The sequence below is a fragment of the Carica papaya genome, chromosome 7 (genome assembly GCF_054855325.1).
Source record: "Carica papaya isolate Zhongbai chromosome 7, ASM5485532v1, whole genome shotgun sequence".
In the NCBI taxonomy this organism is placed as follows: domain Eukaryota; kingdom Viridiplantae; phylum Streptophyta; class Magnoliopsida; order Brassicales; family Caricaceae; genus Carica; species Carica papaya.
The window spans coordinates 7,600,331-7,628,040 of record NC_142315.1 but is presented as its reverse complement, the minus strand read 5'-3'; the positions used below and the strand labels follow the sequence as shown (position 1 = coordinate 7,628,040).

The 27,710-nt window shown below is 34.9% G+C and overlaps 1 protein-coding gene across 1 annotated transcript; it reads left to right on the top strand.

The window, feature by feature from the left end:
• Nucleotides 1-301: 301 nt before the first annotated feature.
• Nucleotides 302-27,386, top strand: LOC110812410 (ENTH/VHS/GAT family protein). The gene is made up of 10 exons (XM_088206812.1): nucleotides 302-706; nucleotides 1,672-1,750; nucleotides 12,205-12,303; nucleotides 12,399-12,512; nucleotides 12,650-12,810; nucleotides 14,187-14,268; nucleotides 20,863-20,948; nucleotides 22,487-22,678; nucleotides 24,718-25,205; nucleotides 26,502-27,386. The coding sequence occupies exons 1-10, from the start codon at nucleotides 606-608 to the stop codon at nucleotides 27,137-27,139; spliced, it is 2,040 nt and encodes a 679-aa protein (XP_088062938.1). The 5' UTR covers nucleotides 302-605; the 3' UTR covers nucleotides 27,140-27,386.
• The last annotated feature ends 324 nt before the right edge of the window (nucleotides 27,387-27,710 follow it).

The following is a 27,710-nucleotide window of genomic DNA, read 5'->3' as shown; positions in this document are numbered from 1 at the left end:
AATTAAAATAATAATTTACCTTTTTAAATTTCGGATTTTTGGATTTAAGTAAAATAATAATAATAATAATAATAATTTTTTTTTTCCTTAATTTCAGATATTAAAAACAGATTTCTCCTAGATAAAAACGATAAAAAGCCTTGGATGAAATAGGTCGGCCAAGCCAACGTATCAGAAGAAAGTACAGCGGCGGGTAAGAGTAGACTCCAAACCTTACACGTGGCAGAATCACGTCGGTCCTGATTTCTCTTTTCAAAGCAAAATTTAATATTAAAAAAAATGGACAGAAAAGGAAAAAACCGAACACCCAAAAATCGCTCCTCAACGGAAAAATAAAGAACTATTTGATTTGATCTGTCACAGGTGGAGAGGAAGAGAGAGTTTAGAGAAAGAGAGAGAGAGAGAGAGAGAGAGTTGAATGAAGGGAGAGAAAGGAGGAGAGTGACTTCCGGATTGAGTAGGACTGTTCGATTTATTTTGATCTAGAGAGGGAGCGAGTCGTCGAAATATTCCTTGAAATTTTTTGTGATCTGGACGGAGGACTGTGTACGGTCGACGGAATATTTTTGATCTATCGGGGAGGTTTGGTTTTTGATTAGAAAAAGATGGTGAATACTTTGGTGGAGAGAGCCACGAGCGACATGCTGATCGGGCCTGATTGGGCCATGAACATCGAGATCTGTGACATGCTTAATCACGACCCTGGGTACGCGTCGCACTGGATTCTAATTTCCACTTTATCTCCTCCTCAATTTACTTCTTCTGGTTTTTGGAATTGTATTGTACTGTACGGTATCTCTTTTGTCGAGCGTGATGTTGATTCACCCATTTTCTTCGTGTTTGGTTTCTATGAAACGGAAATGACTAAGATATGACGAAATATATTGGAATTCTTTTTGAGATTGAACATGCTAATAGCTTTGGTTTTGACGATTGAGAAAGCTCGTCTCTCGAGTTTCATATGATCGCTATACTATAATTGAAAAGAAAAAACATCTATTCGATATCTTTCCCTAGCTCTCTCTCTCTCTCTCTCTCTTTCTCTCTCTCTCTTTTAAATTTTAAATCTTATGCAACTGAATGGAGCAGTGTCTATTTGGTTGAAGAAGTTAATAAGGCACCTTAGCGAATGCTTAAGCTCGATGTTTATTGTTTAGTTATTTAGAATTATATGGATTCTCATAAACGTTTGAGCAAACTGCATTATTGATTAATTTAAGTTGTCTAATTATCCTGGATTTGAAGATTTATTCACATATTATCCAGAACGCATGGCCTTTTTATTCCATTGTGTAAAATCTGCTGCTGCTTTTTGATTATTGTCATTAGTAGTGAACCTTAGGGTATAAAGTGAACAGTATTCACATCAATTGCTTCATGTGATTGTTAGGGTTGTGGACAGTGTTCACATTGATTGTTTCATGTGATTGTTAGGGTTGTTGGAACGCAGGTTGACTTCCTAAATTAGGAATTAATTTGTTATGAATGAATCTTTATGAATAAGCATCAAAGTCAGCAGTCATAGTAATCTGGTTTCTGTACTGAATTAAAGAAAACTGAAAATGTTTGTCATGGAATGGAAGATAAGATTTTGTTTTTTTTGGTATTAGACAGTTTTTTATTTTCAATATCTATAAATGTTGAATTCAGTTTTGAACTATTGTTTTTCAGGCAAGCAAAAGATGTTGTTAAAGGCATAAAAAAGCGCATTGGTAGTAAGAATTCTAAAGTTCAACTTCTAGCACTAACAGTAAGCTCTGGAGGACCTATTTATACCTTTTTTCAGTCATCTATTTTTACGTCATGTTCATTAGTTTTTTTTTTTCACTGATTAGAAGAGGTGTATGCTCTGTGCCGCTTTGCACTGAATTGCTTTTAGGATTTTGAAAAGTTATATTGTGCATTTGAAGTTCAGGCACCCACAACATTCCAGCAGGAGCTGGAGGATGTCACACATCTTTAGATTCTTTGTTAAATTACACAAACATGTAATTTGAAGGAAAATATGCATGTAATTTGAATGGGAAACAACTGAAAAATTGAAATCTGTTTTCTTTTGAAGTTTGGTGTTAGGTTCCCTTGTTAAGAATCAGGTTATGGGGCTAGAGACCGGGTAATCTAAGAATATTAGAACTTTAGAATCTTTAGTACCTGTCTTTCCTATTGGGACAATAGATGAGAGCTCATAAGAGAGAACCTAAGATCTCAGAGTTTAGACAGAAACCTGAACTTTGATGTAAAAGTTTTACATGCTTTCATTTCCTTCTATAGAGATTTTATCATCCGTTACAAGAAGAATTTCCCACTAAGAAGAACTTCTGCAAACTTGCATAACCTAAAGGAGAACTGGAATAAACTGCTTTGAGAATTCCTAATGTAGGGAAACTGCTGAACTAGGAAAAAATAGGAAAATTAAGAAACAACCTAGAAATTTTTAAAGTGTATCTGGTCTGAATTACTCCTTGAGTTGGTTGATTTTCTTTCCCATGTGTAGACATTTATAAACCTGCCCATAAAAATGAGCCACCTTGACTGCTTCAAGCTTTGAATCCCCTTATTAACTGATGTTGATAACTTGTTTGGGCTCATAAAATCACTCCCCTTTCAAGACAGTGCTTGTTTTGAGTGCAAAAGTGGGGTAACGGGCAGCTATGAGCAACAGGCTCCCTAGAAGCATCTGCAGGTGAAAGACCTCCTCAATGGACTAGGACTTCATTTTGTTCCTTAGAGAAACTGATAATCTGCTGCTGCTGCTTATGAAGTCAGCTTGGTTAGCCCCTCCATGACAATTGAGATAAAGGTAGCAGTAGGGGGGAGCATTCGCTAATTCCTTCAAACAGGATATATGAAAAATGAGATGCAACTTACCTCCCAGAGGAAAATCAAGCTAATAAGCAACTGAGCCAATGTGTTTTACTATGGAAAGAGGCCATAAAATGTAGGACAAAAACTTGTTATTTGATTGGTCAGCCAATGATAACTGGGGATATGGTTGGAATTTTAGAACTAGATCAGCCACTGCAAAAGAACCATCCTGGTGATGAGAGTCATAGTGGGGCTCCAATAGTTCCCTGTGATTCAAGGAGATGTTTATGCAGGTAAGAGAGGAACATCTCTATCCCAAATGTGACCTCAAAAGCTTCTACTTCAGTAAGTCTAGGAGAAAAAGATAATAAAGTAGGAGTTGGTTTCCATAAACATCCTCAAATGAATTATGTTTTACTGCACAGTAGATGCCAGAACTATAAGAAAACTGACCCAAAGCTGAGCAGTCAACCCATCTTTTAGGACAATGATTGCTAAAACATTAAAGATATATTTTGATTAATGCAATTTCACAACTTATCCCATCTAATTGAGGATGATAAAGCTGAAGGATAATTGTGAGCCACTAAGATGAAATAGTTTGGTCCAAACAAAATTTGTGAAAGCAATATCTCAATCACTTGACGTTGTCTTCGGTGACCATACAACTTCAAGATGTTGCCAAAGAAGAGGTGGGCATGAAAATTAATCAACAACTAGTAAAACATGGATTTGTTGTGAGACATAGGCAAGGCATCAATAAAATCCAAGGAGATTTTAGAGCAAACCCAGTGAGGGATTAGGTAGAGGTTGGAGTGAGCGTCAAGATGTTTTAATGACGGCGATGGCAAACAGAACAAGTGCACGCGAAGGCCTTTTCGACAGATTTTATTTCCTTCCAATATAAACCTGAAGCCACTCGTTTATGGGTCTTTTCATAAGCTTCATGAGAATTATTATGAATGACAGAAAAGATAGAACTGATTAGTGGAGAAGTGGAAGACAAGTAAACACGAGTTAAAAAATAGTAAATTATCATGATATTACCAGGGATCCAAAGCTTCTTGATCTTTGAATGAGTTGCTTGGGATCTATAGAAGTAGCCACTTTATTTTGAATGGTAGAAGACATATATAAGGCATAGATATGGTAGCTAAAACCCCATCATTCCCAAAAACCAAGAGAGAGAATTGGCAAATTAATTTTCTTTTCCAGCCTGATACTCGATCTGAAAATTAAAGCAATCAACTTACTAACCATGTTGAATAGAGAATAATATAGTTTACTCCAATGGAAAATTGAGGCTATAGTGAATTGTTCAAACTAAGGATTGTTTTTTTTTTTGGCAAAGGTATAGTGAATTGTTCAAACTAAGGATTGTTTTTTTTTTTGGCAAAGGTAATGTTGCCAATGACGAATAGCTTTGATCCACCCTACTAACTCTTTTTATGTAGGTAAGTTATGATGGCAGACAACAAAGGAGTGAGCAAAGAAGGTTATAGGGTGATTATATTTGATTTTTCTAGGTGAAGAAAACTTAAATTTTTATTGATTTCACTAATTTAAAAATTAATAATTTAATGTGCTTTTAAATAGATTTACATTTAAATCAAATTTGCTCAAAATAATCTATCACTATTTAAAAGATAAACATGAACCAAATCTCGTAAAAGATAAACTTCCACTAATTACAGGATATTTAAAAAATAAATATGTACTAAATCTAATTAAAAATAAAACTTTATTTGAATTCAAACTAATAAATTAATAAATTATAATTTCTACATTAATTTTCAATATATTATTCGGCTGCAAACATAATTTGTATTCAAATCAGAAGTGTCACCCTAAAAAATAAAGACTTGGTTTAAATTTGAAAAGGTCTCACTAGCATACAAGTCATTGTTTTTTACTCTCTTATAAGAGTTTCAAAGGCCTCCAACGCTTGATTTGTCCGTGCAAAAGAATTTTTATGAAGGTATTAGTGAGGGGGGCAGCAATGGTTGCATAATTTTTGTACAAATTGGTGATAGTATATCACGAGACCTACAAATTTGTGTAGGCTGCAGCGTGTAGTAGGTACTAAGCCTCTGCAACATGGCTGTAATCTTACCGTCATTCGCTATTACCGCTTTGGCAAAAATAACATGCAATTCTTCTCATAGTTCATCAATAACCAGGATTAAATTTTTCCTTCATTGTCTTTGCATTGAGAATGATATTTGAAACGACATAGAACTGCCAACACCCATATACTTTTCTTAATAATAGAGTAGAGTAGAGAAGGGGGATTGAGATGGTTGAATTTACCTTTTCTAGCATCCTTTGGCGCTCGTTCTCATTCTCATCTTTCTGAGATGGGAATATCAACAAGGTTAGATTGCCATAGAATCAATTTCAATCTCGTGGATTTTGATGATCAAAGGTTCCTTGGGGAAGGATCTCTGTTGGTTTAGAAAATGGGGAGTTGAATTTGGCCAATGTATATTGCAATTTTAGTGTTTGGTCTATTTTTAACAAACAAACCGAATGAAAAAAAGGTTAAGAAGTAAGGATCGATGAACATTTATTAATCAAACAAGAGTTCTAGCATTTGTAGACGTCAGTGTCAATGTAGAAGATCTCAACTAATGGCGCCTAGAGTCCTTAATCATTTCATGCCTAAAATGACACCATATCTTCCCGGAGTTAATGTAAAAAAAGCTAAAGAACATATTTAGTTACCTAATTGAAGAGGTAGGCATCAACAAATACTCGGGTTACTAACAGGCTCATTGATAGCAACAATCACTTTGAGATCCAGTCAGGGAGAGGGAACAGATTGATGTAGGGAACATCAACCAAACTTTGTGTGCTGCCTGAGTCGACTGGTACTACTAACAGGAGTTTACCCTCCAAAAAACCTTGTACCTACATGGTTTGAGGAGTCGATGCCCAACTTATTGCATTGGTAAAAGTTTCAGGCTCAACCATTTCTTCATTCTGAAGTTCCTCCACAATCTCGGTATTGCATCCTCTATTCCCTCCTACCCAAAGAGGTGTTTATATTAATGGTTCCTCACATACTTCTCATAACAGTTAAAACACAAGCCTTTTATGTGCCTATCTTCCATTTCAGTCCTGGTGAGCCGCTTCAGAAAAGGTCCCATGCTGTCATTTGAACCGAAGAAGAAGTAATAGTGACAGTAGTTTTATGTGAGACAACTTGCTCTACCTGATAGTGAATGATCACAATGCTTGGCGAATTCTCTTGTATTGATGAGCCAGACTCAGTGCAGAATTAAGTGGAAAGGATGTTGGAATTTCTTTTTTTTTTTTTAATTTTTTTTTGAAATAGGGAAGGATGTTGTAATTTCACCATGACAAAATTTGCATGCTACTCACAGAAATCTGAACTTCTTGCTCCTTGGTTAGAAAACTTGATTAAGTGGGCAATTGCCTGAATCTATGCTGATATTCATCCATAGTCCTAGTCTTTTGAAGCTTGGATAACTCTGCCAACTTGTTACTTTAGATTAGACGTCTAAACCTAAGGTTGCAGTGCTTTTTTAACTTTTTTTTTTTTTTTTTAAAAATAGCAGTGCTCTTTTAACTTATCCAGGACAAGTGTGGAAGGTCTCTCTCATCTGAGAAATCATAGTTAGCACCCAATTCTAAATGGAAAAAAAGCCAGAGAAACCTTTTCTTTCTTGTGGGTATGTTGATGGCAGAAAAAAGTTATCACAGTGGTTAAGCCACCCTATGGATTCAACAGTACCATCAAAACAAAGGAAATCTAATTCTTGGGGGTATACTTGGTTCCATCACCATCATCTGTAGTAGTATGGACATTCATCTGATCTCGGTTTCCAGTGCAGCACTTCCATCTGTAGCCTCAAAGGGAATGCCAAACAAAATCTTTAGTAACTTTATCCAAGTGTGCTGCCAAAGCCTGATGAGGAGCAGCTGAAGTGGCTTGGTCTTCCTGGTACATAAGCAAGAAAGAAAAAACTGCTAGTGAAAGGAGTGAAAATCATCCACAGTCCCTTGCTCTGATGCCACTTTGTCAGCTAAGGACCAGGTTATGGGTTTAGAGACAGGGTAATTTAGGAGGGATTAGAAGGGCTCATTAGGGAGAATGATCTTCGAACTGAGAAAGAAATCTCGACTATCATGACCAAATTCTGCTTGCTTTGTTTCTCGCAGGAAATTTTCATCATTATTTACAAAAACGACTTTCCACTAAGCAGATCTTTCCCCAACTTCCATAAATTAAAGAAAAACTAAAATAAAGTTGTGAAGGCCCAAACCCCTAACAAGGATTTCGAGCGTTTAACTTGGTCATAATAATAATATAATAATACTGAAATTTTCATTGAGTAGGAAAATTGAAGGTTTGAAGATTACATTTTCTTGCATGTTTACTTAAAATGCCCAAATAGGGGTTAAAGGAATGTTCAAAACTTAAAACAAGAAAATCAGTACAAAGTAATTATTAACCTCAATTCGAATTTGGCAGAGCGGAAAGAGATAATGTCCTAGCTAGTCTCTCGCTGTTCGGGATCCGGATATTCGTCATTTTGATCTGAAATGGTTAATAAAAAAAAGGTAAACTATACTAATTCAGTAAAAATATCAACACTTTACTATTGACATGAAAATCAAAGGATTGTAGAAAATATAAAATAACCAATGAAACATACTTTTAAGAAAACCCGAATGCTAATGCATTCCTTATCTGTTTTACTAAAAACGTTGTTATTTTTTTTCCTAACTAGTAGGCTATCAAACGTCATACATTAAGATAAAATTAGAATGACAAGTTAATCATAAATAACATACATTCCAATAGGCATGTAAAGTTGAGTTCTTCACTATTTTGCTCAAAGTCGGGTTACTTACCATAACCGTCTCTACCCTACCATTTTATTTTTCCCTACTGGTATTGTTGGGGGGCCATAGGGATCCCCGCTACGCGTGGATACATGCACTTCTTTTGTAAATTAATCGGCCGTCCCCATACTTTAATCAGTAATGAGCGGTACAACTAAAGACTGTTTTCATACCTCGTCCGATATGAGCGAAATTAATAAACTCCCAATCTCGTCCGGTAAGAGAATTCCTAGCCCTATACGGTTGAAGGTAACGTCTACGGTAGGGTTCGCTTTATGTATCAGGTCCGTACACTCTTTCCCATGATATCTGGTAAACCCTTTTATTCAACAACGTTGGTGTATGCATGCGTATTTTTCATTATTATCTAGTCTCCAGTAACACACAGGATCTATACTTCAAAAATAAAAGAAAACAAAATTCATACGTTAAAATTTGTTAAGGGATAAAACCGTTAAATAAAAGTGAAATAAAATATCATAATAGAATAAAAACACCACACGTTGCGATAACATGAATAACAAAAGCAGAATGTGAAAATAAAGTGCAATAAAGTAAACTTCCACGATTCAAGGTGCGTGATTAGTATATCGGTTCTGAATTGACATAGCGAAAGAAAAATGAGAACGAATTAGGTCAGTTGAAAAGAGATAGATTCGGATAAAATAAAGTAAGAGAAAATAAAATAAAATAAAAATAGGCAATTAAAATAAAATAAAAATAGAGATAAAAATAACGAATAGACAACACAAATAAACTAGTGACGAACATAAACAAATCGATTATTGGCTCTATCGGCAATCTTTATTTAAACATCAAGGAATCGCAAAACTGTTTAGAATTTTCCGTTTATTATTGATTAAACTTTAATTTACCCATAACAGGGAAAATGTTGAAGGATTCTTACATTAGGTCGGAGGTCAGAATACCGCATTTTTCAACCATTACTCGCGGCGGTTCCTAACTTTCGGATTTCTTGAATTTTTTGGTAAAATTAGGAAACACATATCAAAACAGCATGAAAATATATAAAAAGTGATGAAAAAGAGCAGAGAAACTCACCGGAGTCAGGTTGGGGTTCCGACACTACAGCACCACCAGGCTCCGCCGTCTGGTTCTCCTTCTTCGGCGCTCTTTTCTCTCGACCAAGCCGAACTTGGCGGTCTTGTGATGACAATCAGATTAAATAATGGAGAGGAGAGTGTTTTACAAAGAAAGGAGGGAAATTTCGGCCTTACCAGTCGAGTTTCAGCTTCCTGTGCCGTGGCACAGCCGTGCTCCACCGTCTCTCTCTCTCTCGGGTTGCGGCTTTCCTTGGCTTATCCTGCATTAGAGTTAATCTAAATGACCTAGAGCGAAAAAATAGGACGAACGAAAAGAAAAATCATGCTTACCGGCTTATTTTAGGTTTTTGTCATGGTGGTGTCGTTGTCCCTCCGGCAGCTGAGCTTCCTCCGGACGCATTTTTTCTTTTTCTCTGGTTGGGGTGTCGGATAGGATTTTGGGTGTCAGTTGATCGTATGACCGTTGGATCCATCACGTGGGCGATCGGGGCCGTTCATTCGAATCCGGGCGGGATTGAGATCTGGCTGTTCATGCGAGCGGGAATAGATGTGGGCCGTTCAATCTGTTTAGCACACGGATCGCCCACCTAGCTTCCCGTGTGGAAACGCATGCTGATGTGGCTGCCACGTGGCGTGCTGTGGTTCATCATGCTGCCGAGGTGGCCCGTTTTTTCTTTTTTTGCAAGTTGACCCTTGTTTTCTAAATTTCTTTTCAAATAGATCTCCCCTATATTACAGTTGTGCTCAGATTTCTGACATTATTTTCAAAAAGGTTCAAAACAAATTCTCTTAATTATTTTTTTTGTACTTTTGTGAGAATTAATTTTATTTACTCGTTCCACAATAGAATAGGAAAAAAAAAATGAATAGAAATTTATGAAATTAAACAAACGAAAATATTTTTTATAAACTCGAAATTAAATGGGTACATCTCAAATACGGGGAGTTACAAAAGTACTTTCATAATCCTGAACATAATAGAAAATTTTCGGCAACATAAAACTAGGAAAATTTTCTTTTTGGCACGTTTAAAACATTTGTAAACCTGTCCATAACAAGTAGACTCGTTGTCTGCTTTAACTCTCTTATTAACTGCTATAGTTGACTTCCTTGGGCTCAAAATTTTTGGTGGAAAGGAGTTAGTCTTTGACTGGAGATATAATGTAGTAATGTTTCATTTTCTTTTAGCTATCTAAACTTGTTTATTTAGTCCTGGAGAAAAGTTGATGCATTTGTAATTTGGAGGAAAAAAGGGGCGATTTTGGTGGAAAGGGATTAAAATTCAGATGAACTGAAATGTACATTCGGGTTTTCCCAGAAATTAGAGAGAAATTCTCTAGAATTTTCTGTTTGTTCAATCTAATTTGTTTCTTTACTGCAAGATGTTTATGAAATTTACAAATCTAATCATATGATGACTAGGAAAGTAATAGATACTTTTATAATATTCCTAATTAGAAAAGCAAAACAAATCTTAATCCTAATAAATAATTAAAATATAACAAGTTAACAAACTCTTAAGTAAGGAGCCAATGTGGCTCTGCTAGTGTTTGTGCTGTTCATTGGTAAAAATGTTGTAAAATGACGTTTATTTATTTATTTTTTTGAGATAAAAGAGAAAGAGTATTTTTGTAAAATGACGTTTATGAAAAGCAACTTTTTTGTAAAATCAGTATTGTGTTTGGTAAAATTTGCTGTCAATTTAAAATGTGATAATATGTTTAATTAATTATGTTATAAAATTAGTAATAAATATTTCAATGATAAAAAACTAAATACAATGAAAAATAGTTAAAATTACTTAAATGATACTAAATAATTTTTTAAAAATTTGAGTAATTTAAATTATTTTTAATTAACAAATAATTTTTTAAAAATTTCAAATAATTTAAGTTATTTTTAATGGAATTATTTTATTTATTTTCTTCAGTATAAATATTTATTAATCATAATTATTTAACTTAAATTATTTTATAATAAATATAAACTTAATAATTCCTGAGTTGATTTTATATTTATATTTTAAAATTATTGGATTTTACTAAATTAGTGGAATGTAAAATTAATAAATATACTCTAAAAATATTATTCACATTTTTCAGCATAAACTATATTTCAAAAGCATCTATTGTTTTGATCTCTCCTCTTTTAAAAGCCAAAAATAAATTGTACTTTTACTTAAAAATGGTTATGCTCTTGGCTTTTGATTGAAGCTTGTACTTTCTGAAAGCAATAGCAGAAGTAGAAGCTCGAATAAACAGATACTACTCTAGAATCCAGTATATTTACACTAATTATTATATTAGCTGTGACCTTAATTTAATGTGAAATTAGTTTTTCTAATCTCTTTGCTCCAGCGTCATTCTGTGTAAGACTGTCACTAATAGAGACAATGAGATGAGCTCTTGGAAAGCCAGGTTCCTGTATCAAGTATTAGTTTCTATTTTCAGTTCTTTTAGAAATGTTCTTAAAAGAGGAATGGTGGCTGCTTTTGAGACTAGAATGGTTTTGTCAATCCATAAGTTGGGTGCGTTAGGGAGGCCTTTTACTATTCATCAAATTATTTCAGAAGCTCTTGTAGGAAAGTTCTATTGGATGCATTCAGTTACAACATGATGTCGTTTGTTGTCTTTTTTTTTTTTAGTTGAAGGGGGTAGAATAGTTGTTAGCTATTTACCTGAGTATGTTCTTTCATTTTAGGTTTTTTGAGTGAACTAAATCAGTACGGGATTATTAAGGGTGAAGCAGAGCTGTATGCATCTCACAAATTTTAGGTAGCCTTAAGCTTTTGATTATCTTAAAACAACTCCATTAATGAAAGGGGCTATTGGCGTTTCTGTTGCTTGTGATGGTAGGATTAAAATTCTGGAAGGACCAATATCTTATATGACTTAGTGTTTCTGCTTTCTTTTCCTTTTCTGGAGTTGCAGTAGAATATAAAGTCTATATCTTTTACCTTCTTTTTTTGATATGACTGTTTCTTTCTTTTATTTTATTTTTCCAGTTGATGGCTGTAGAATCTTTCTACTGTTAATTCTTTCTCTCTCTCTCATGGTGTACCTTGTCTTTGGAACATTTACTCATGTTGCTAAAAAATTTCCTGAAATTTTGTAACCATGACTACAAGGTGTGTAGCATGGATCTGATTGTGTGGAACAGGTCTTAATATCTAATAGAAGGGGTATTATGTTATCTTTTTTTTTTGTTTTTGGGAGATGATGAGTATAGTGTCAAATCATGCTAGTCTTTCACAACTGGTTTGTGCAATTGCACTACAGAATTAATAATGACTTGGACATGCTTGAAAATTTGTTGAATTGTTTCAGTTGGCTCCTATCCCCCAATATAGCTATAATTTTTACTTCTTATCTCTCCTTGGATCTTTATGTAACAAGAAAAAAAAAACATTTTTTTTTCAGAGTATTTAATCCGTTTACGTTTTGGTGTGGTTTCTATAATCTAGCTATTGGAGACAATCATAAAGAATTGTGGGGACATTGTCCATATGCATGTAGCAGAGAGGGATGTTCTTCATGAGATGGTGAAAATAGTTAAAAAGAAGGTAACACTTTTTGTTTAGTAGTATCAACATGTCCCTGTTTTGCTATCTTTTTTCCCTGAAACTTTATCATTTGTTTCCATACTGCTTAATTGTAGCCTGATCTCCATGTCAAAGAGAAGATATTAATTCTGATAGATACATGGCAAGAGGCATTTGGGGGACCAAGGGCTAGATATCCACAATATTATGCTGCATACCAGGAGTTATTGGTACGTATTTTGAGACTGCTCCCTTTTTCCCAGTTGGAGGAACATCTTAGTTTATGAGACAACATGTCTTATGGCATTTATCTTTTCTCCCAATGAGTAATCATCTCAGACTGAGTGAAAATTCCTATCTCTTTCAGCGTGCTGGAGCAGTATTCCCTCAGAGATCAGAGAGGTCTGCACCTGTATTCACTCCCCCACAAACACAGCCTTTGGCTTCTTATCCTCAAAATCTTCGCAATCCTGAAATTAGGCAAGAGGTTGCTGAGTCTTCTGCCGAGTCAGAGTTTCCATCATTGAGGTATTTCTTTTACACATGATTTGCCCTTTAGATGGAAGTAAGCTTATAGTCTGTTCACCAATGTAGCCACTTACTTTGATTGTGTTATCTTGATTGGCTTCTAGTGACTGCAGAGATAAGTTTGGATACATTAATTGCAAGAATCTGATTGCATAGAGTTCTTTCTGTTTTTGTGCAATTTTCTTTGACATTGTTTTGATTATGCATTTTGACTTTTCTTTATTTGCCTCCAGTTGGGGTCTGGTAATGAATTAGAGTAATAATATGTTACATTTTGTTAAATTGCATGATTTGCATGCAACTGATTTCTAAATGGGAAATGGAGTGATTGAAAACGTAACTTATGGGTCTGTATATAATTATTCTTGTTCTTTTCAACATGCTAGTGTATGAAAAAAGTAAATGGTTGAGGGTAGGATGTATTGTAAGTTCACAGCACGAAGAAGCAATTTGGGGTGTGCTCTTCTGATTTTCTGTTTTTTTAAATCTAGGACTTTTAAATCCAATAGACATATTTCCAATTTAATAATCTAAAAAATATTTTCTGTTAAATTTATAAAGTAAAATTTATAATCAATCGTCAAAATTTTCAAGCATCAAATTTCTAGAAATCTTAATATCAGTGGTTCCAAACTTCCATTCCCCTCTTTTAGGGTTTTCTCTTCTTCACTTTGTGGTTTGGAAAGAACAAGGAAGCCAGGCTGATTTCTGTAAGAGCTCTTTTTCTTGGGTTGTGTTTTTTGTGGTTGGAGAGAAATTTTAGGACTTTAGAGGCTTTTTTCTAGGCCTCTTCTGCTACTGTGAATTATGATGGTGTTTTTGGTGTAGCTTTAATGTAAGCAAATTACCATTATAGGGATACTTTGGTTATTTTGCAAAAAGATTGGTCAGTGGTTCTGTATTGATTTTTATTTTCTCTTTTCCTCTTTCCTCTTTCTTTTCCTTTTGTTGGGAGGATTTCTTATTCACCCTGATAAACTCCTCTTTTCTCTCTCTAATAATATTTTTTCTTTATTCCAAAAAAAGTGACTGGAAAGATTGTAAATTCAATAATTTTTAGAATTCAAGAATGTAATATCTTTAGGGACAATCAAATTTCTTAATGATAAATATTTAACCCTTCTCTTCTCCTAAATTTATGAGATATTATAATGGTTGGTCTTTTCATGAATGGTTCTGATGTAATTCCATATGAGAAGAGAAAAAGAACTTACCATGGATTAGAGAAGTAATTTATTTTAGAATAGGCATAAACTACTTGTGATCTGGTGCTGATGTTAGGTTACATATCCATGACTCAATTTTTGGCTATATCTTTCTACATAGTGATTACTGATAATTTATCCATTATTTCAACGGAATTTTATTTTCTGTAGTTTGACCGAAATTCAGAATGCAAGGGGTATTATGGATGTCCTTGCAGAAATGTTGAATGCATTAGATCCAGGCAACAAAGAGGTATATAATTTCGGATTTGAATGTGGAAAAAGTATTTCTTTATGTTAAGAATTGTTTGATATGTTTTTATTGAATATCAAAACACTATATATATAGATTTTCTAGAACAGAAAAGAAAATAGATAACTAATTACGATTAAGTACATGAGAGGTATTTTATTCTTGTACCTTTAACCTAATGTATATAAAATACACTTATTTTAACATTCTCCCTCAAGTTAGAGAATAAATACACTTATTGTCCATCTCTAGCTTGCTAATGAGAGTTTAGAATGTTGGACTGCTTAAACCTTTAGCTAATATATCTGTTAGTTGTGAACTAACAAGCATGTATGAAGTATATATTAGGTCATTGTTAAGTTTCTCTTTGATAAAATATCTACCGATCTCGATATGTTTGGTCTGGTCATGTTCTATTAGATTGTGTGTAATGCTTACGACTAGCTTGTTGTCACAATATAGATGAAGAGGTTTCCCACTTGATTATTAGATCTTTCAAAATTCTTTTTGTTTATAGTAATTCACATATCCCTTAGGCCATTATTTGGAATTCTGGTTCTGCACTTTATTTAATAATTACATTTTGTTTCTTAATCCTACAGGTAAGTAGGTTATCCCAAGAAGGAACAATAACTTGTGATAAATCTTCTGTTCACAATTGACTCCACATAATATCACCTGTCTAGGCTTCTAGAAGCAATTTATCATTCTTCTCTTGAACTATCTCTTTCCCAATTGACCTTTTTAGGTAATGCAGTATTATATAGACTACCTGTACCTACATTCTTTAAGGTTGTGTATGAAATGACTTGTAACACTTACTGTGTACGTAATGTTTGGTCTCATGTGGGACATGTATATCAATCTACCAACTGATTTTTGGTGCATCTTCTTATCTACTATGTATCTTCTAGCTGGTTTACATGTTAGTTACTAGTATCTCTCAATAAGTTATGAATATACTTTTGCTGAGAAATGAAGATCCTTGATTTTGAGTAGACAACTTCAATTACAGGGAAATACTTCAACTTATTTAATTCATTGAGTTCTAATTTTCTTGTCATACATTATTTTAGCATCAAATTTTCTTTTTCATCATTTTCTGTTACAATAATGTCATCAACAAAGGAAAGTTGTAACTCCTCTCTCTAAACACTTAAAAAACAGATTGTGGTCTCGCTGAGGCTGTATATATCTCAGGCTTATCATCACCTTTGCGAATTTGCCAAACAATGTCGTTTGCGATTGCTTGAGTTCATAGAGTCTCTTCTTAAGTTTATACATTTTGTTTAGTCCTGCTTCTTTGGTAAAACCTGGTGGAATGTTTATATAGATTTCTTCTTCCAAGTCTCTATAGAAGAAGACATTTTCACGTTGAATTGTTGTAGTTGACAATCAAAGTGGATAGCTAAGTGCAACAAGACCTGGATTGTGTTCATCTTGGCTACTAGTGGGAATGTTTCTTGGCAATCTATTCCATAAGTTCGTGTATAGTCTTTTGTTACCAGTTCTACTTTATACTTCTTGATTATCCCATTTACCTCATATTTGATTGTAAATACTCACTTGTATCTCGCACATTTTTTTTTTCCCTTTGATTAGGTCTACCACTTTCTATGTTTGGTTCTTCTCTAGTATCTGCATTTCTACATTCATAATATTTTTCTGTTTTCACAAGATAATGCCTTATATTGTTAGGAATAGATTCAGTATTCAAACTTATGAGGAAATTTTTATGGGATTGTGAAAATTTATCAAATAACACAAATTGTGAGATAGGATTAAATAAAACGTTTAGTGCATCCTTGGTATATTCCTGTTACGACAAGAAAACGAGATAAATCCTCGTTTTTTATCGACTAGGCAACTTCTATAAGGGCATCCTGTCTTTCCCATTCCTTCACAGGTTTCGAAATGGTTGTGATGAGAAGCTTAACTCAAATAAGGACATCCCATCTTTCCCATTCCTTCACAGGCTTAGGAATGGACGGGATGAGAAGAGTTAACTCAAAGAAGGGCATCCCGTCTTTCCCATTCCTTCGCAGACTTAGGAATGGACGAGATGATAAGATAGGGGGTGAAAACGATAATAAAACACGAATTTTTGTGTTTTTTTATCGAGCCCCCCATTAGATATGTGTTTTGGGTACGAGCTTCCAGTAAGCTAGCGAGTTAGCTTACTTTATGAGCTTCCAGTAAGCTAGCTACGAAATGCAATTATCTGACTGTACAGATTTTTCAAGGCTTACTTTTCTTAGACTAACTTGGGCTCGGAATTGAGGTTCTTACTCCTTGTGTACACTTGAGTGAACCTAAGGTCTAATATGGTGTCTCAGGTGGGTGAGTTTTCCGGTGGGTTCTAAGGGCTTTTCTGTGGGCTTTCTTGTGGTGATGTTGGGGTGTACGACAAAAGTAATAGAGTAAATTCAATTAAGAAATTTGTAAAATCTTCCAATATAGGATTCCCATGAAAATAATATAAGGCGAAATATAATTATTGTTCAGTATGGGGTAACATCTGTAGACACATAATTTTTGTGTGAACAGATGTTAGCATTTGTACTCTTTTTGAGAAGAGTGGTACCCCACAAATACATGTTTCAGGCTGGGAGTCAAGTTTCTGTCTCTAATGGGAATGAATATGAATGAAGACAATACACCTTAAAATCTGATGGATCAGGTAGCTTGTGACACTTTCTGAGTAAAACTTGGGGAGTGCTTCTAGAAGACTTTTGAAGTCTAGATTGCTAGAAGGTGACCAGTTAATAATGTAGGTACTTATAAGAACGACTTGACCCCAATATTGTTTTGGGATATTGTTTTGGAAGAGAAAAACTTTATTGGTGAGTAGAAGATGACTATTCTTGCATTATGCTACTCTATTTTGTTGTACAGTATGAACGTGAAATGATTCATGAATAATTCCTTCTTGATGAAAGAATGATGATATGACGTTCTCGGTACGAAATCTTTTTATGCGGGTTTCAAATTAGGTTTTTGTTATGTTGTAGAACTGCGGTATGATATGACTGACATCATATTTATCTTGGAGTAAGAAAAGTTAGGTGACTCTAAGATAATAATTAATAAATAACACTAACCACTGAGCTCCATAAGTATTAGGTGTGTGAGTCGATTCCCAAATATCACAGTGGCTTAATGGAAAAAGGGAACTAAACTTTTTTTTTTTTAGGTAAAAATGTTACACGTTTTTGTTTGATCAACTCATATATATCGCTACATATATTTCTATATTTTGAACTCTTAAATAATGAGAGAAACATAACTTTTAAGATGGAAGATGATGGATGTTCAAGTCTTTTATAGTAAGGTCAAAACTTTTGCATAGGGTCGTTAGTAACAGTAGAGAAGGATCCCCTAGATGTATCCAAGTAGTAGAGCTCGTTTTTGGTTTTGGTACATCAAATAATCTTTCTTGCGTTTTGGTCTTGAAAGTCATAATAAGACAGGACAAATGTTACTTTCTACTTCAAGTTTTGTGATAATTTATTTATCAACACAAGATTAATATACATTTTAGAAACATATAACATATTTTCTACAATCAGAGTAGAACTAAGTTTAATGTTGTCATTGCCTATAATAATATTGAGAGAACCATTTGCAATAACAATTTTCTTATTACTTGGGTATGGAACATATATATAAAAGTGTTTAAAAGTATTGTCATATGATCGATGTCTTTTGAGTCTATAATCTAATAATTTTTGAAGGTTAAAGCGTATAAAAGGAAGGGGTACCCAAGTGCTTTCTTGCACATATACTCATGGGTCTATCAAGATCCTCCAATTGACTTTGTAATTGTTCAATATCAGCTTTCAAAGCAGTGAGATTAGTAGATGTTTCTTCCTCCCATTTGTTGGCCGTATGAACCTATTTGAGAATATTCTGTGAGTAGTTTTGTATCCCCACTCCTTGTTGGAGGTATTAGGCTTTCAATGCAGTTTCTAACATTTTTCTTTAGTGTATATATACTTCTTGCAAAAGGTGCACTAAAGTGTCCTTATTATCCATTACAGGAGATGAATTCTCGATGTGACCCAGTTTCTTTGTTTGTTGGCCAGGTTTAGGACCTTGTGAGATTATGGTTGAACTATCAGTGGAGCAGAGTCATAGCATGACTCTTCTTCTGCTTTTTTCTATAGTTACAATAGAAATTATCTCATTGAGTGAGGATATTTCTTCATTTTCTAAGATTTGGATTCGTATTTGATCATACAATATGCATGGTCATTTGTGCTTTGTAATAATTCCTTCTCAAGTTAAAAGTTCTTGAGAAACAGTCCCAACTATGACCCATGGAATGCCAAGAAAGTTATAAATCATATTCCAAAGCTTGACCGCGTTCCAAAGAAGAAGATGATTAGTAGTTTTAGTGTTCAGCATGCACAAAGGACATCTGTTAGCCAAATTCAGTCCTCTCCTCATGAGATTGTCAAACGTAAGAATTTTTCCCTTTACAGCTTCCCAAGCGAAAAAAGAAATTCTAGGTGGCAAATTTATCCCTCTATCTATTATTTGGCTGATTTGGAATGAAAGGAACAAAAGAGTTTTTAAAGATAGATATACTGATTTTTGATACTACCAAGGATAGATGACTGTTTTTTGGGTTCTACTATTCTTGGCTACAATTTAGATAGTTTAAAGGATTTGGGATCTATTGTTGATATTATTACGAATCTGTAAATTCTTTTCTATCTTTGTACATGGGTTGCACCCCCTTGGCGCGCTACTTTTAATATATTTTCTCCTATTTTTATCTCAAAAAAATACAATATGCATGGTTTTTTTTTTTAAAATTTCTTAAGATAGACTTTATCTCTACTGCAATCCATGGTAAGCTGTAGCATTGGCCTAGTTCCTGCCACCAGTTTCTTCACATGTTAGAATATTCAATGACTGACCTGTTCACTTGATTGGTGAACCACGACTTTACAATTAGGTCATAAATTTGTGATGCATCCTTAACTCTAGAGTAGGTTTCGTTGATTGCATCCCACACTTCTTTTGCTGTGGACAGGAACATCATGGTCTTGCTGATTTCTGAACCTATGGAGTTTCAGAGTTATGCCATGATCATGAAATCTTCTTCGTTCCAAGTATTGAAGGTGGGCTCTTCAGGTTTTGGTCCGATACCTGAAAATGGCGGAGCTCGCCTTTTTTTTTTGTGAGGATGGTCTGTGAAGTGATAAGGAGCTTGGATTGACTGTGAAGTGATAAGGAGTTTGGATTGACTGAAATTTGCCTGTGGAATTTCCCATGTGAGACTGTATTCCAGTGATTTGAGATATTATCTCGGATATCCTTTAAGAGTTGTATAGCAAATAAGGCAGAATAAAAATCATCATAAGGATTTTACCAGGAAGATGTGTGGTTGTGTGCATCTGGTGGGAGGAACTGACTGTGTGTGTTTGGCTACTAGTAATGCTCCTGGCTCGCGGACTGGTTACTGGAGCTGACTAGGAAGGCCGTTGTGTCTCTTGCTGAGAAGATTGCTGTAAGGTTTCTTGGGCATACTGGAGTGGCGGGATGCAAGAAAGGGCCCACAGCCTGCGGATAGATGCGCAAGGGACAGATGCACATTGGGCAGGCATGCAAGGGATAGACGCATGTCTTTGCAGGAAAGGAGCTGCGGCTGTTTGGGCAGATGTGTGGTTTTAGCAGTTGGACAAATGCGCAAGGAAGCGGCAACTGAGTTGTGGATAGAGTCTGCAGACGCAGATGAAAGCGGAAGACTGAGGCACGTTTGAGGTGGAAGGCTGTGCAGCTGATGGCGGCGTGTAGAGGAACGGAGCAGCCGATCTGTGGATGTGGCGAGAGTTTGCATCTGGTGGTGCAACTTCGTCTAAGCAGTAAATACTTACACTGTGCAGCTGAGCAGTGGATGTGGCGAGAGTTTGCATCTGGTGGTGCAACTTCGTCTAAGCAGTAAATACTTACACTGTGCAGCTGAGCAGTGGGGTCAACGCACACAGGAGGGCCTTAACTGAAATACTGGTGTTGCTGGTGATGAAGGCCGGTCTTAGCTGTTGGTGATTGGTGGTTGGTGGCAGCCGGTGGCTAGACTATAATGGTGCAACTGAGGTGTTGGAACTGACAATAAAGGCCGGTTTTTGTGATTGATTGCCAGTCTATGGTGTCTGACTGTCTTGGTGATGGAGGGAGGCGGTAATGAAGGCTGCCTTTCTAGTTTTTTTTTTTGGGTAATGAAGGCCGAGTAGGTTTTGTTTCTTAATCTGACTTTGATACCGTGATAAAAATTGTTTAATATGTTTTTATTGAATATAACAGTTTTATATATACAGATTTTTTAGAATAAAAAAGAAACAGACAACTAATTACAATTAATTAAATGGGGAATATTTTACTTTTATAACTCTTAATATAATTTACATAAAATACACTATCTTTAATAGTATGTGTAACCCTGTTGTTCTGCACAGTGCAATGATGTGATATGGCGGATGCTCTTTGCTTCCCCAGAGAGCAAATGTTTACTCCTTTAAATCCATTTACCATCATTTTTTCGCATAATGAAATACTGAAGCTTGTTTTACACTTCTTAACTTGCAGGGGCTTAGGCAGGAGGTTATTGTTGACTTGGTGGAGCAATGCCGTACTTACAAGCAAAGAGTGGTACACCTTGTTAATTCGACTTCGTAAGGCCTCTTGGTTCATTTATACCACATTGCAATCTCTGTGTGCCTACTTTTGTTTATTCATGCTGTACTATACCTTTGTTATCTCCTGGGTTCCAGGAAATGAAGTATTGGGGTGAAGGATTATGTTGGCGATGCCTTTGGGTAACTGCTAACATGTGCATCTTTTAACCCCTGAACTTGTTGGTTCTTCAATTCTTTTTGGGCTGATTGGTGAACTTCTCGTGTTTATTTGGAATTTCCATCACTCTATCTAATAGCGTAGTATATTTTACCCTGCAACCAACAAGCCTTTTGCCTTGTTGGTACCATCATCCTGTCGTCTTTACAATACAGCTTCAATCCCTTTAATAGGCTCTAAATGCTTAATTAATTAACAAAAGGAAAGAAATAGTCAGGCCTGCATTGACTGATATAAGATGCTGTTTATTTCTTGAGCTCTGCCTTCCCAGTGAATGTCTGGGATCCACTGTTTGTTACGTGCTTGATATAGCACAGGAAGTAGGGACACTAGGGTTGAAAGAAGAAGAATTTGAGGGGAAAAAGATGGGAAAGGATGGGAACAAAGAGGTGTATAAGCTGTCTAGAAACTTAACAAAAGTTTTCTTATACGGGCACTGAATATATACACATCATAGGATAATGATCCAAATAACAAAACTGTTTAAAATTCCTAACCATACTTTACTTCCTTAATCTACTCACTGTTGGTGCACATTTAGGATAGAATAGTGAAGGACTTTATAGAGTTGAACAAGACTAAATAGTACAAAGTCATTGTGTTCGTTATCTATAGATTTAGACAATACGAATACATATTTTATTTTTGATGGTTGATAAAAGTTGATATCATTTTCAATTATAGAACTGATTTAGAATAATTTTTTTTTTTAAAAAATGAATATTGATAAGTTAAAATAAAATAAAATGTTTTCAATTATTACCATTTAAGAAATGATTTGAAATAAATTTAAAGAAAATAAGTTGATGAATTAACTATTAATAGTTATTTAAAATCAGTTATTATAATTTCTTAAAATATAAATTAATATTCAATAAACGATAAGACATCACAGAAAAATTAGTTAAAGTTAAATATTTAGAAGAAAATAATATTAAAAATTTAAGGACAGAATTTTATTTATTGACAATAGGCATTAATTATCTGATGGGCAGAAGAATTTTTTTCAACCATTATTGGAATCTTGCTTCATGGCTGAATCTGACAGAAAGAAAGAGAAAAACTTGCGTAATCCTGGTGTTTGAAAGTGGAGCAAAAAAAAGTATTTTGAAAATTTTCAAATTTTAGTGTTTTTGGTGGGGCAAATTAGTTGAATTGTTTTGAAGGAACACATTTGTTCCTTGGTTTGGTAATATTTATCTTTTTTTATAGCGCCAACACAAAGCATGTAAAGTACTATGATACATATTTAGTTTAGAATTACTTTGTAATGATAAATTATTCCAATTCAGTTTTTTTTTGTTCGCCGTCAGTACTGCATTCAATAGTTTTGTTAATTGTCGTAATTCTCTTCCAGGGATGAGTCACTTCTGTGTCAAGGTCTGGCCTTAAATGATGACTTACAGCGCTTACTCGCGAAGCACGAAACCATTGCTTCTGGAACTTCTGCTCCAACAGAAAAACCCAAGCCTGAATCTGTTGGAGCTCTCGTAGACGTTGGTGGTCCTCTTGTTGATACTGGAGATGGTAGTCAACAGCCTGATAAGAGGTAAAAAGTTCATCCTCATTGATGTCAAATACAGTGTTTGTAATAACTTCTGTTCGCATGGTTAATTATCAGATTCAACTCAATAAATCCACCTTTTAGTGCATATTTACTGTAGGTTAATACTTTCTAAGAAATCTTCAATGACATTGAGGAGCCATGGTGGAAACCTTGGTGCTTTAGGAACCTGTATAATTGCATAAAAACTAGTAGGCAAAGCAGGAGGATCAGAGCTGTGAAAAACAAATCTTCAATGTTGAAAATTCAAGTAATATTCATACTCTCAGAAAAATGAAGCATTCCTTGTCATAGGTAGGATATTGTTGCTTAGCCTCTCATGGTTTTCACTAGATAATACAGTAGGGTGTTCCTTCTTGACATTCCTCCTATTTCAACTCCTGAGTCATCACTTGGAACCTCAAATGACATTTAGAATCTAGATGCCCTAAAGAGGAGCTTTAGGCATCTTCCTGATGTAGAAAATACCTTAGTAGCTAAATGGGACTACTTAAATTCATATAACTTTAAACTATTAGTTTTGGGAGTCACGATATAACAAAAGCCCCTTATTAATCTTCTTTAAGAAGTAGCTTTGTCAAGGAAGTTGCAATTTTTTTTTGAAATATAAGGAAGTTGCAAATATCTGTTAAGACTTCTTCATTTAGGCCATAGTCTAATCAGGATCTTGCACTTACAGGTGATTCATAATGCATTCCAACTTGATTGTTGCTGACCACAATCATTGCACTCCTATTTTGTATGGTTAATTTGCACTTCATCTTTACATCTGAAAAAACAAGGGAACAGTACCTATTCACTAATCATTAGTAAGGTCCTTTAATTGTTAATCTGGACCTTTAGGACATTGAATAGTTTCTTCTAATTAAATACTCTCTTTTCACGAGTGATGCTTGAGTAGGACAATGAAGAACCACGTGAGCCTTCTAATTATAGCTAATATAATTATCTGATTGATTTTCACTAGGTGGGTTTGTAGGTAGGAGCTGAGGGGACTGAAGCACTAGTCATTCTTGGTGACATCATCATAAGGAGCTAGGGGTGAAGATATGGACATATACACTCTCTCCTCATGCTAGGTTCTTCAATAATCTCAAACATATGCACTAATTAGGTTTGATTCCCAATTTGAACTATTGGCTTTCCGTGTAGGAGCACCTTTGTTAAGAGTTTAGAGAGGTTATAATTGTGGAATACAAAAATCATTGAGTTTGGGATTTGATTCAAGGTCTCTATTCTTCATGGTGTTTCATCTTTGTTCCTCTCCTTTTCTTCTCTTTGATCTCCTTAAGTCTTTCTATCTGCTGTCTGTTTTCAGCACTTTTATTCCAATCCTATATATTCTCCATTTTTCTTTCTACCTATTTCAAATGTTGCCAGAGCAAGTTGTAGTGTATAGATTGATGTCAGGGCCTTCAATTAATCAAGCAGCTACTTTGATTATTCTGTCAGATTCCATTAGCAAAAAAAAAAAATTCTTTAAATCATATGATGTAAAGCAAAGATGTTAAGTCGATCTCTTGGTTACAATCTATCATGGGGTATCTGATTATAGGGGTGTAGCATTAGGTTTTGGTCCCCATGGATTTCTGGAGAAATTGAAGTACTTAAGTATTGGATTGATCTTCAACCTCTTCTCCAATGTCATCAAGACAATATTTGGGCTAAAGATTTTTACATGGGGTAGCTTCATCTAATATTCTTGTTGCCTGTTGCAAGTTGAGTTTCTTTTTCTTTTCCGAGAAAAAACTTGGAAATCGAGTAAAATGATTGAAGTTTTATCTAAAATTATTGGAAGACATACTGAATTATCAGCTTGAGCTTTACATTTGTTACCTCTGAATGGATGGATCTCTTCTTAACCTTGATTTAGGTTCTGAATCCATATTTTCATCAGAATGAAAGTTGCTTAAAAGTAAATTATTGATGTTGAAATTTGTAGAATTATCAAATGCAGAAATTAAAATTCTTGGTCAGATAGTTTCTGTTTATTAGATGTGTAATTATGAAGATTATTTCTGCAGATCTATCTCAAATGGTGCAGGGGTTCAGCCGTTAAATCAACCATTACTTCCGGCACCTCCTGCAACTAATAGCGCAGCTCCTCCAGCAGCAGTTAGTCCCAAAATAGACCTCCTTAGTGGTGATGACTATGCCTCTCCAAAGGCCGAGAGTTCACTTGCTCTTGTCCCTGTTGGAGAACCACAGCTCAACAGTCCTGCTCCGTCTCAGCAGAATGCTCTCGTTCTTTTTGATATGTTTTCTGAAAGTAATAATGGTCAGGATTCTGTCACTACCACGCCTGCAAATTTGCGGGCACAAAACACTCTTTTGACCCAGCAGTTCATGCATCAGCCAAATCTTCAAGCTTCAGATGCTGGATTTCATCCAAATGGAAGGGTCCCAAACACGGGATCTTCTCCGTATGAGCAGCCATTGTACACGCAAGGAGCCAGCCCTGCATGGAATGGCCAGCTGGTTCAGCAGCAGCAGCCATCTTCCCCTGTCTATGGTGCGCTTCTAATCTATGCTTCCAATCTATAACATGCCTGTTTCTGATTGCTTGCTTGTTGGAACATTTTCTGTGTCTATTCAGAAATAGGTGGATGCAAATCACAGTGCTGAATCACTTTTAGAAAATATATTTTCGTTCATTTCTTTCTAGGGTGATTGACAAAAATCTTCTTAATATATATCACACTTTGCTCCTTAAAAAAAACACCTATTTATGCCAGAAACTTAGCAGGGAAAAAAAAGGACCCAATATAACACTAGTCAGCTCATTTTCCCCTGAACCTATATCTGCCGTTTATTTAGCATTAGTCACAGTTTTAGAATTAATCACAACTTTATTCTTTGAAAATTCAAGAGTTTTATTTAAAAGTAAAAGGTAAAACTATAGGGTTGCTAGAAACCGCGTTAAATTAAAGATTAAGACTATTTAAACAATTTATATAACATTATCTTATATTCAATTTGAACAATAATATTTTCTTATATGAAGAGAAGGATGGAAATGTTATTGGATTAAGTTCAGAGAATTTATTTACTTTTTTTTTTAATTAAAACTTTGGTTTTTGAGTAATTTGCGGTTTTGGCCAAAGATTGCGGAATATGTTGATAATCTCTCATTTCATTCTCATCTGGTTTGCAGTGATTTGATGATGAGTTGATAAATGAAAAAAGGAAAAAAGGAAAAAATGGAATCTGATTCTAATATAAATTTTGATTTATATATTATAATACAAGGATAATAATTTCATGAATTTATTTTTTTATGCGTAATCTTAAATTCGTTAAAAAATTCTAATCCTACTAAATACTTTATAGTATAAATTTAAATTGGTTATTGTCATGATTATGTTCCAAGAAAATATATTTTTATATTTGTGTTTGGTTTTATAATATATGTTCAAATATAATCTTATTTATTAGTTCATCTTAGTAATTCCTTTTGCTTATTTCTCAATCGTCAAGACAATTATCAAGGTAAAGTTAGAAGAAAGTAAAAACTTCCTTATATTTAACAGTAAATAGACTAAAAAAGCTATTTTTCCTTTTAAATTTTGTGCCCAGTCTCTTGGGTAAGCTGTAAACATGTCCAGTAATATAGTCTCTACTTTCTCTTTCATGAAAAGGCATGACAAGGTAAGCTGTTCTATACTGCTTCACCATAGTTGTACTGTAAGTAAACAAATATTCTTGCTCTGATACTCAAAATTGTTTCATAAAAATGATACATAATATAGTTTGACTCTTGTTACTCCTGTTATGATCTATGGATCTTACTGTGTGGGGTGTTGAAAAGGTCCTCAAAGCGGTCTGGCATTACCCCCACCTCCCTGGGAAGCTCAACCGGCAGACTCTAGCCCAGTAGCAGGCTCCAGCCCTGTAGCAGGTTCCCATTTTTCTCCTCCAATGCAAGTTACTCAGGTGGTTGTTACACATACGCAGCCAGTGCACAGTGGTGGACATCCTCTAGGAGGATTCCAGTCAATGACAAACGATCAGGTAGTTGGGATGTATATCCAGCCAATGACAACTGGCCAATTGTCAACAATCAGTCATCAGCCTATGCAGAGGAACCCAATGATGGGTATACATACCACACAAATGCAGGGAGGGCCATATATGGGAATGCATCCGCATCAAATGCAAAATGGTCAGATGGTTCAAATGTATCCCCAACAAATGTATGGAAACGAAATGGCAGCATATGGCTATGGTCAGCAACAAGGCACTCCGTATCTTGAGCAGCAAATGTATGGGTTATCTATGAGAGATGAGGGTGGGTTGAAAAGCTCTTCTTATAATCAGGTTTCAGCTCCATCTTATGTGCAGCCTATGAAGCCTGCAAAACCAGAAGATAAACTGTTTGGAGATCTTGTTGATATGGCAAAATTCAAGCCCACCAAACAAACTCCTGGAAGAGCTGGTAGCATGTGAAATTGAAACTGCTTGTGCATTTCTTTCTTAATATTTTTGTTGGCTATTGCTTTTGAATCTATTTTGGTTTCCCTTCTCTTCAATTCCCATATATAAATATATACATATAAATTTCTTTTTTGGTCCCCGTATATGTATTTTTGCTTCTGTTTGGAATTGGAATGTAAATTCCTTGTAGAGAAAGTGAAAAATCGACACTCTCTTGATTAGATTGAATTCTTATGATACTTGGATCTTTGTTTTGTTAGTTGGATGTCTTTTCTCTTTAGGACTTTTTTCTTGGTTCCTGCCATAAAATTTGTGTTTTCTTTCCCCTTTTTCTCATGGTATTGATCTTAATCAACGGTTTTCCGTGAAGGCTGTCACCAAATTCATCTATTATTGCATTTTTTCCTCTGTGAGCAGTTTGTGATTCCTGCTTCTCTCGAGTTATTTTGTTTAGTACAAGATAGTATATATTAGTTCTATATATTAATCATGTATTAGGTTAGAGTATAATCTGAAATACAAACCGAAACACAGATAATTGTTGGTTCAAAACAAAACCCATTAATTTTCTTTTGAATTACTT